This window comes from Mastomys coucha, unplaced genomic scaffold, assembly GCF_008632895.1.
Source record: "Mastomys coucha isolate ucsf_1 unplaced genomic scaffold, UCSF_Mcou_1 pScaffold22, whole genome shotgun sequence".
Classification (NCBI taxonomy): domain Eukaryota; kingdom Metazoa; phylum Chordata; class Mammalia; order Rodentia; family Muridae; genus Mastomys; species Mastomys coucha.
In genome coordinates this window covers 255,738,074-255,747,241 of record NW_022196905.1, presented here as the reverse complement: position 1 = coordinate 255,747,241, position 9,168 = coordinate 255,738,074, and the positions used below count along the sequence as shown (strand labels likewise).

The following is a 9,168-nucleotide window of genomic DNA, read 5'->3' as shown; positions in this document are numbered from 1 at the left end:
AGAGTTCCAGGACAGCCAGGGCTACACAGTGAGTCCCTGTCTTGAAAAACAAACAAACAAGCGTGGCTGTCTCAGGAGAGGCAGAGAGAAGACTACATCCAGAATGGGCTGCTGAGTTCAAATCGTAGGCAGTTAGACCAAGGAGGCAGGATGGGCCCACTGGTCTAGCCTGAAGTTGCTGCTCATTTCTGGGCAAACTGTTCGGCCCCTCTTAGCTCTGGTGCCCATATTGGTTAAAGGACAGCAAACAGAAGTGTGTTTAAGCCAGGCCTTGCACACTACAGACTTTAGGAACCGTATTCAGTCAAGTGAACAGACACCCAGATCTGTCTCGGCCAGGGCAAGAAAAATTAAGGATTCGAATTCAGGACTTTCAGCTGACACTGCTAGCTGGGATATTCCCCCAAAACATCTTATCATTCTTTGTCATCTTACAAGGACGGATGGCAGGTCTTAACTCTCACATCTAAATCTCCAAGAGCCATAACTAAATCAAGTTGCTACAATGAGAGACCACTGCCACCTGGTGGCTACATACCCAAATCAACTGCCCCAGGGGAAGGACCCTAACATCTCACACAAGCTTATATGGTGGGAATGAAGGTCACCATTCTGGAAGGTCACCCTGGAGGAAGGGATAGCGCCTGAGGAGGCCGCTGCCATCCTTTGACACCTCTAGCTTAGATTTCCCAGGTGCTTTTAAAGACAGTTTTCGCTGACTGAACTGAGTGATCATAAAGACACAAGATGCCATCAGAATCGAGATCAGACATCCTAGGAACTGCTAGAAACCCCAAGGATATCCTGGCCAGCTCTGGGTTAATTTTGTGAACCTCACATGTAATCCGAGGCTAGATCTCCGAAATCATCTTTCTCCCAAAGTCTCTTGAAACTTCATTTCCTTGTAAAGCCTCCAACTGGTAGCAATCCTCCTGCCTCAGACTCCTAAGTGCTAGAAATATAGGCATGCACCACCAAGTTCAGCTTAAAACTCCACTTTTGTGCCCCTATCTTGGTTACCTCTTGAAACGTCATGAGCACAGCCTTACGGGTGTACCTGGGGTGCATCACCTCAAGAGGTGAATCAGGACCCCTAAACCCAACCCTCCTTGATCCTCACAGCTGAGGACTGAGCATTTCTCACACAAAGCTTCCTCAGCCCTCGAAGCCGGGGATTGATCCTTACCTTTCTCAGAGTAGGCCTGATGCAGACAGGAACGAACTTCACAGGGGAAATGGACAGCAGGAGTCTTGCCCAGCTGCCAGTACACAGTAGGAGCTCATTCAATGCAGTCTCATGGTATAATGACTCATGGCACCAGGAGCATAAAGAAAGAATGACCATGCCCTGTGACCACATCATCACCTGGGCCACTGAACATAACAACTCTTTAGGAGAGCTGGCCAAGGTCTAAGAAGTCAGAGCAGAAGTCTGCTCTCTCCATGTGCTAGAAGGCTGACACCTCTGTAAGAAGTGCTAAGAGAAGGAAGGCCGGAGAGTCAGCCCACCAAAAGGAAGGAAGGTTGGTGAACATAGCCAGCATTTTTCTTTTTCTTTTTTTTTTTTCCCTCTGTGGGATCCTGAGCCTGCGTGGGGCAAGCTGCTCTCAGACCTTCCCAAATCCAGCACACATAGCCAGTATTTTTTTCAACTCCTGCTAAAGTCTGTACAGCTCTCAAAGCTCCTTGTTCAAGGAACTTTCTGAAACAGAGTCCAGCACCCCTGGAACCCCAGCTTTGCCCTCCCTCTGATGGAAGCATGTCTAGGAGCTTCCGGGAAGCAAGGGAACAGCTGGATGGTTCCAAACTGAGCAGCCACCTACCAGGAACCTGCTCCTATCACAAGGCATAGCCCTTGGGGAGACAGCAGAAGCTTCCAGCAAGAGCAGGACCCTCGCTGAGCCACCCAAGGAAGCAGAGTGTTCCCCACCACCAGGCCTGTGTCCTGCCTGGCTCTCAGCCATCACTCTAAGCCCCACTGTAGCCACTGCAAACCAGCAGTAGGGGGCCTGACTTACCTTCCACTGCAGAGAATGGAACCACTGATCTCGCAGGTAGCTGTTGGCAGCCTGTAACAACAAGAACAGGAGAATGGCAGGTCATTATTTTCTGGAATATCTCAGACCATCTTACTGACCTTCACATAAGTCCCTAACCACCAGCTTCTGCCTCGAGGCTCTGGCTTGCCTCCTAGAAAATTATGCACTGACTGTCAAGAGCAAAATCAGAACAGAAGACATGGATGTTGGTATGGGATAATTTTGCTGGGTATAAGAGTCCCCACCTTGCTGGCTGGAGCACTTTCCCTAAGGTTATGTATATTGAATGACCTTGCATGGATGATGGGAATTGACGGAAGGTGATTTAGTGAGTGGACTAGAGCCTCTGTTCTGCCAGGACTGCTCAGGATCCCTGTCAAACCCCAGGTTCCCTCAATTATCTCCACAACACGCTCTCAACTTCTTGCCTATATCTACCAGAGCTCAGCCTCAGAAAGATCCATGCTCAAGTCCTGGCCTTGATCACAGCCTAGCTATGAGTAAGCCAACCAACAACACAAGGCCTTCAGAAACCTGAGAGAAGAGAAGCACCCCCTTGATGGTCTGTGGCTCACCTGCACCCTAGCTCTGACCCAGTATGTGGTTTCATGACACCGAGCCATGGGGTTTGCAACAGTGGATGGTGCAAATAGCTTGCAGATGTTCATAAAAGGCTCGCTAGAGTAAAACAGCTCCAGCCTCAGCATGTGTTGTTGTCTCTGGTATAAATAATCTCTACAGTTAGCTCAGTCGAGGAGACTCACAGAACTCATGAGTAAGTGTAAACTAGGCTGGGCCAGCTCCAGCATAGTCCTGGTCCACAGCCTTGTCTATGCTTTTAACATATTGGGAGGAGTATTGGGAGGAGCACTCCAAAGACATGCACAGGCCAACCACCTATGGTGGTAAAGGGACTCTGCAGATGATACCATCAAGGCTCTTGTGATGGCAAGATCACCTCGGACTATCTAGGTGGCCCAGTGGGATCACACAGTAAGAGGGAGGCAGGAGGGCCAATTGGACTGAAGCATGGAGATGGTTGAGGCCACAGTCTCCAAGGTACATCCAGAATCTAAGAAAGGAGACAGACTCTTTCCTAGGCCTCAGGAACAAAGCCCTGGCCATACCCTGTCACTGACATGCAGCACTTCTGATCCCAGCAGGCAACTTCAGAAGATCCAACTGATCTTGGGGTGAGAGTCAAGTCCAGCCTACCCTGGGCTCTGCTGCCACCTTCGATACAGACCTGGGGTCTACCTTTCTCAACATTGCCAACAGTCTCATTCCCAGCCCTCCTCTTTCCGAGGCCCTCCTCCTTACAAGCACACACAACTTGGTGACTTGGCCAATGAGCATGAGCTGATGTCCCATGAAAGGGACCCTTCACTTGTGGGCAGAAGCACTGCTTTTTAGGAGTTGGCGCATGATTTAGCCTTGTCCCATGCAGGTGCAACAGAAATATCTCAGATGATGTGTACTCCAGAGCAGAGCCTCAGGGAAGTAGGCAGTGTGAATTGGTAGGAATCCTTGGCTGTTTTGAACTACACAGGACTGGGGTTGCTTCCTCTGTGCAGGGGATCCTAGCTTGCCTAATCTATCTGATTCTAGCATGGCCTGACACTGCACTGGGAACTCTCTTAGGGCAGTAGGAACCTTCACCTGCTCTCTCCAGTGCCTGCACAACTCCTAGCCACCTGGGTCACACCCAAAATGCCACTTCTCTGGGATGACTGTCTCAAGGTTGGCTTCCCTATGCCGTGCTCATCTACTGTGATCCTGTCCTGTTCAGTTGTCCTCCTTCCTGCAGGCTACGGCTCTGTGAGGTTGTAAACTACAAGTATGTGAGCATCACCGCGTTTGTGAAACCCAGAGCAAGGGAAGACTGGCTGGCATGTTTGAATAAATGAGACGGGACTGACTGAGTGGATACATGAGTTCATGAATATAGGGCAAGGAGGCATGGATGGGTGCATGGGGAGTAAGGAGGGGATGGTTGGAACAATGGGCAGGTAGATGGTTGGGAGGTACATGGGTGGGTAGGTGGATGAGTATGTGGGTAAGTACATTGGCAGATGAGGGAGTGGGTGGGTAGGTAGATACATGAGCAAGTGGACAGGGATGAAAGGAGTGGATAAATGGAGGGGTAAGTGGTTAGACAGGTGCCTATGTGGATGGGGCACATAGTGGCAAGTGGGTAAATGGGTGGGTGTGCACGCAGATGGATAGATATGTGGACATGTAGATAAGGAGGTGAGTGTGTAGACTAATAGATGAAGTAGGCAAGTAGACAGATGGGAAAGTGGGTAGATGGATGGACAGATGGGTAGGTGTGCATGGAGATGGATGGATGGGTAGGTGTGTATGCAGATGGACGGACAGATGGGTAGGTGTATATGGAGATAGATGGATGGGTAGATGTGTATGCAGATGCATGGATGGGTAGGTGTGTAAGGAGATGGGTAGATGGGTAGGTATGTATGTAGATGGATGAATGGGTAGGTGTGTATGTATAGATGGATGGATGGGGGTTGTATATGTATGTGATGGGTGGATGGGGGTTGTGTATGTATGTAGATGGATGGTTAGGTGTGTATGTATGTAGATGGATGGATAAAGGGGGTGTGTATGTATATAGATGGATGGATGGGGTACGTATGTTGACAGATAAATGTGTAAGCAGACAGGTTCATTCAGATGGATGATGCACAGGCATAGGAGAGGAAAGGAAGGAGAGAGGGAGTAAAATCTTAGGAGTGATTCACAGTACGTAGAGCAACCATGTACCCATTCTATGGAACTTCAAAACAATCCCTTCAGCTCTGACACACCATGCTCTTGATCGTCATGCTTTTGCAGAGACAAACATGCGTGAACTTGTCTTCAGAAGCATGCATGGTGGAATGTTCCCAGACACCTGTGTACTGCGCTTGGACTATGTGACTCCGTAGTAACCAAGGAGACAAATACTGCAGTATGGGGTATGTATGTTAACAGAAAAATGTGTAAGTGGGCAGGTTCATTCAGATGGATGGATGAGGAGAAAGGAAGCCCAGAAGCTTCCCCCCATTGCTCAGGAGAGTGGGCTAGCACAGCAGACCTGGATCACACCTCAGGCCCATTTCCCTCCAAGCCTGCTTGCCCTAATACCCCCTAGGGAGCAGGTGGCTCCTGTGGATACGGAGCTGCTCTGCTCCTTGACAGTCAATGAAAACCATGGCGCCTGTTGGTCAGCATGGAGAACTGGTGTGTGACAAAGGTGAGATTTCCCCCCTCAGCAGAGGATGCCAGTCGACACTCCTGAATCCCAGTACAGGCCTCCCCAGGTGGGCTTCTGGCAGAGGACAAGTTTGCTTGGCTGTGCTGCAGCCAAGGAGAGCCTCTGTAAAGCTCTCTTGCAGCCACGATGGCAGCAGAGAGGAGCCAGGACAACCCGGATCCCAGGGAACACAGAGGCACAGTAAGTGACCGGGAGAGTGACTCCCTCGAGGAGAATCCCCCGAAACCCCAGAGGGAGTCCACAGCCTACCTTGCCCCCAAGGCCCCAGGTTGGCTCTGATGGCTCTCTGCCTGAGCCTGGCGCTAAACTTCCCACAGGGCTGGCTCCAGGCGAGCCTGCCCAACTTCCTCAGCAGAGGCTGCCAAGTTCTAGCTCATTGTTGCATTGTCCGAGAGGTGAGAAAAACAGCCTGGAGCCTGCAGGGACTGTTCCCAAGTTCAGCTTCCTGGCCCAATCTCCAGGAAAAACAGCAAAGAGCAGCCGGGAAAGCTCACTCTCTTGTGTGAGCTCTCTCTCTGTCTCTCTCTGTCTCTGTCTCTCTCTGTTTCTCTCTCTGTCTCTGTGTCTCTCTGTTTCTCTCTCGCGCTCTCTCTGTTTCTCTCGCGCTCTCTCTCTGTCTCTATCTCTGTGTCTCTGTCTCTCTCTGTCTGTCTCTGTCTCTCTGTCTCTCTCTCTGTCTGTCTGTCTGTCTGTCTCTCTCTCTCTCTCTCTCTCTCTCTCTCTCTCTCTCTCTCTCTCTCTCTCTCCCCCTCACTTCCAGTAAAGAAGGGAATCCATCCTGTCCCTGTCAGCTACTTGTATGTAAGGGAAACAGTTGTACATCTCCCATGGGGCTTTTGAGACCGGGCAATGGGGAGTCGGGGTGGGGAGGCACTGTCAGGAAGGAGGGCCCACTTTCCCTCCTTATTTAAGCCACCTTGAGCTCTGTCTGCTCTTCCTTCTGCCTCCAGGGTATTAGTGCTACATCATTCCTTAGTGCAGAAGCCACCAGCAAGATGCCTCAAATAGGACATACACAAAGTAGGTGCTTAGGAGCTGGGTCTCCTCACAATGGAACTCACAAGAGGACAGTAAGGGGAAAAACAAGATTAGCAGGCCTCTGTTGTTGCTGGGGCCTCTAACAAGTGCTTAGGGAGCTCACACTGAAACCGTAGAAAGCTCAGGAACACAGCATGGCCCCCATGCTGGGCACTGGCACGTTGTCTACTGCACCCACTGCACCCATGGGAGGCTTACACTCTGCTACTTAAGAGGCATGCCATAGGAAGGTTCACTCAGCCCTTCTGGACATCCCACCCCCCCAAGTTAGGTCTCCTGCTGGGGCTGGACTTCCAGTAAGAAAGCTAAGAGAGCCAGAATGCAAACTGGGAGGACACTAGAATCGGAGGAGGAAGACAAAGACAGATGCTGTGAAGCTAAGGAGACATTAAAGAAGAAGCAAACAGCAAAAGCTAGAGAGGGAGGGAGAAAGAAAGAAGGAGAGATGGACAGAGACAGAGGGAGATGATGGGAGGAGACAGACAGAGGGCTAGAAAACACACAGAGAGAAAAGCCCTGACACTCAGTGTGGTTCAGGACGGAGAAAGCGCAGTTTCCAATCAATAGCATCCATTAAACTCAAACCCACACGTCACCACAAGGGCTGGTGGCTGCAGTGCCCAAACTCCCTGCAAAACACTCCCGGACTTCTGTCATTCTACAAGAAGCCCTCAGCACTTCCACTGGATCACGACCCCTGGGCTGTGACCCTTTAGCCTACCTGGCTGCTCCCCAGGTCCCTTCCCACCCCGGGGGCAAGGAAGATCTGTCCCTAGCCACTAAGGATGTTCTTGGTGACACCTGGGCTCTGGGTCCTAACACAGTATGTCATTCAAGAAATAAGACAAAGCCAAGGCTTGACTTCCATGACACACAGCCTGAGAACCAGAATGCCCAGCAGGGACCCTAACTAGCAGCTCTGGCCTCACCCTGGGGAGCAGAGGAGCCAAACACCATTACGGAGTCTAGGGAGGAGGCAGGGACAGGCAGCCAACCTAATGTGCCTCCCTTGGCCTGATAGAGGTACAAGCAGGAGAGAGAGACCCAAGGGGTGGGCAGGGGCAAGGCTGCACCCACCTAGCTCTCTGAAGGGAGACTGCGCTGCTCCCCCGAGTTAGGCTCCGGATCACAGCAGTAGCTGATGCGGCCTCCTCTCCTGTCTTTTTTCCTTCCTTCTTCTCGCCTCCTCTGCTGCTCCTGCCTCTGGCTGAGCAACCACCAAGCAGGGGCGGCAAGCGTGGAGGACGCTGGGGCAGCCTGGTTTGTCAGCCCGCAGGGGGAGCTCTGACGTCGCTCAGCCCACTGCAGCCTGGGAGAGTCATCACTACCACCAGACAAGGGCCATGGCCAGGTTAAAGGGACATGCCCAGAGCTGGCCAGCGTGCCTTATTCCTTTGACCCGGGGGAAGGAGGGGAGGATGCTCTAGCCCTCTGGCTAGTACATGGTGATTACCATCAACAGAGAATACAGGGGTCCCTGGCTATTTCCTACATGTCCTGCCTTCTGCCCATCAGCCCCTGATCTGTTGTCTAGTGTCCCCCTCTGTCCCTTAAGAACTTTCTATGGCTCCCCAAAGCCCTCAGTATATAGTCTGAGGCTGACAGGACCATATCATCTAGATGCAGTCATGGACATTGACCTTACTCCTACCAGAGAGCCCCCCCTCCCACACTCACACTAGGTGTGCCCTCTCCAGGGCACCCTCCTACTCACCTACCTGCATCCCCACATCAATGCATATATATCCCTGGGGTGCAGCTGTCTTCTGAGGCCCCAGCGAGTCACCCTCCCCTCCCCTCTCAGTCCTCTGGGACGCATCTTTGTCTGAGTTGCAGCTTCTTCAATAATCATGTGTTTATGGCTGACCCCCAGAGGCTGACAGTGAGGATGACCCAGAGAGAGGGGCAGGCTTGAAGCTGCATAATTGAGCAGTAAAGACATTCCAGAAGGCTGCCCTGCTGCCCTATACAGGGTCCTCCTTGTCTTGGCCCTTGTTGCTCATGGGGTCAACCAGTCCCACAGGGGCCGGCCTTGCCCGGCCTTGCAAAGACCTAGTACTACAGTCATCAGGGCAAGAGAAACAGAAGAGAGGTAGAGGCCAAGGGAGGCATGACAGAGACTGGCTAGTTCCCCCTAAAGACAAGGAGACAACAGAGGGAACTAGGGAGCTCTGCTGGTCAGAAGGGACATAATGGGGACAGGGAGAAGGTGGGTCATAGAGGGCAGAGCATGGTGGCTGAGTTCCAAGATGGGCTACAGCAAGCATGGCTTTTGGTGTCCCCCAAGAGAAGATGATAAGGATGGGGATGTGTCACACAGTGTCCCTCACACTGGCTTCCAGCAGCTACTTCCCTTTTCCAGGGTGCCTATCTCTCCTGCCTCTGGATGGTACCAGAAGGGCCATCAGCTGCTATGGTCAAGAGTGAGCAGGGAGCCAGAGTACAGCATACTCCCAAGGGGCCAACAGGGCCAGCCTGGATCCCCCACGAGACTCAAGGGGGAAGGAAAGGGGCTCTTACTTTGAATAGAACTAGGAATTCTAAGTCGTTCCTTAGGGTGGCTACTCTCCTCCTTTCCCAACATACATTGACAGTGTACCACACCATGGAGGAAGAGGCAAAAACTGTCTTGATGGCATCATCCGCCATCTGACCCTGGATCCAGCTGCTCTTTGCAGTCCTCTCCTGGATTTCTCAGCAATTGTAATAGCACGGCCAATTCCTGTTCAACCTTCGGTCCAAATGATGTCTGTGTCATTTCCAACCGATGTGCTCACAGACCCACAGAATCAGTATTTCCATTGTTTGCAAACA

At 51.7% G+C, this 9,168-nt stretch overlaps 1 protein-coding gene across 1 annotated transcript in view; it reads right to left on the bottom strand.

Moving 5' to 3' along the window:
• The window catches only part of Cmip (c-Maf inducing protein), a 206,451-nt gene that overhangs the window by 72,890 nt on the left and 124,393 nt on the right, over positions 1–9,168 (bottom strand). The window contains exon 3 of the mRNA XM_031341528.1: positions 2,019–2,069. Within this exon, the coding sequence (XP_031197388.1) occupies positions 2,019–2,069 (51 nt within the window). The remainder of the gene's footprint in view (positions 1–2,018; positions 2,070–9,168) is intronic.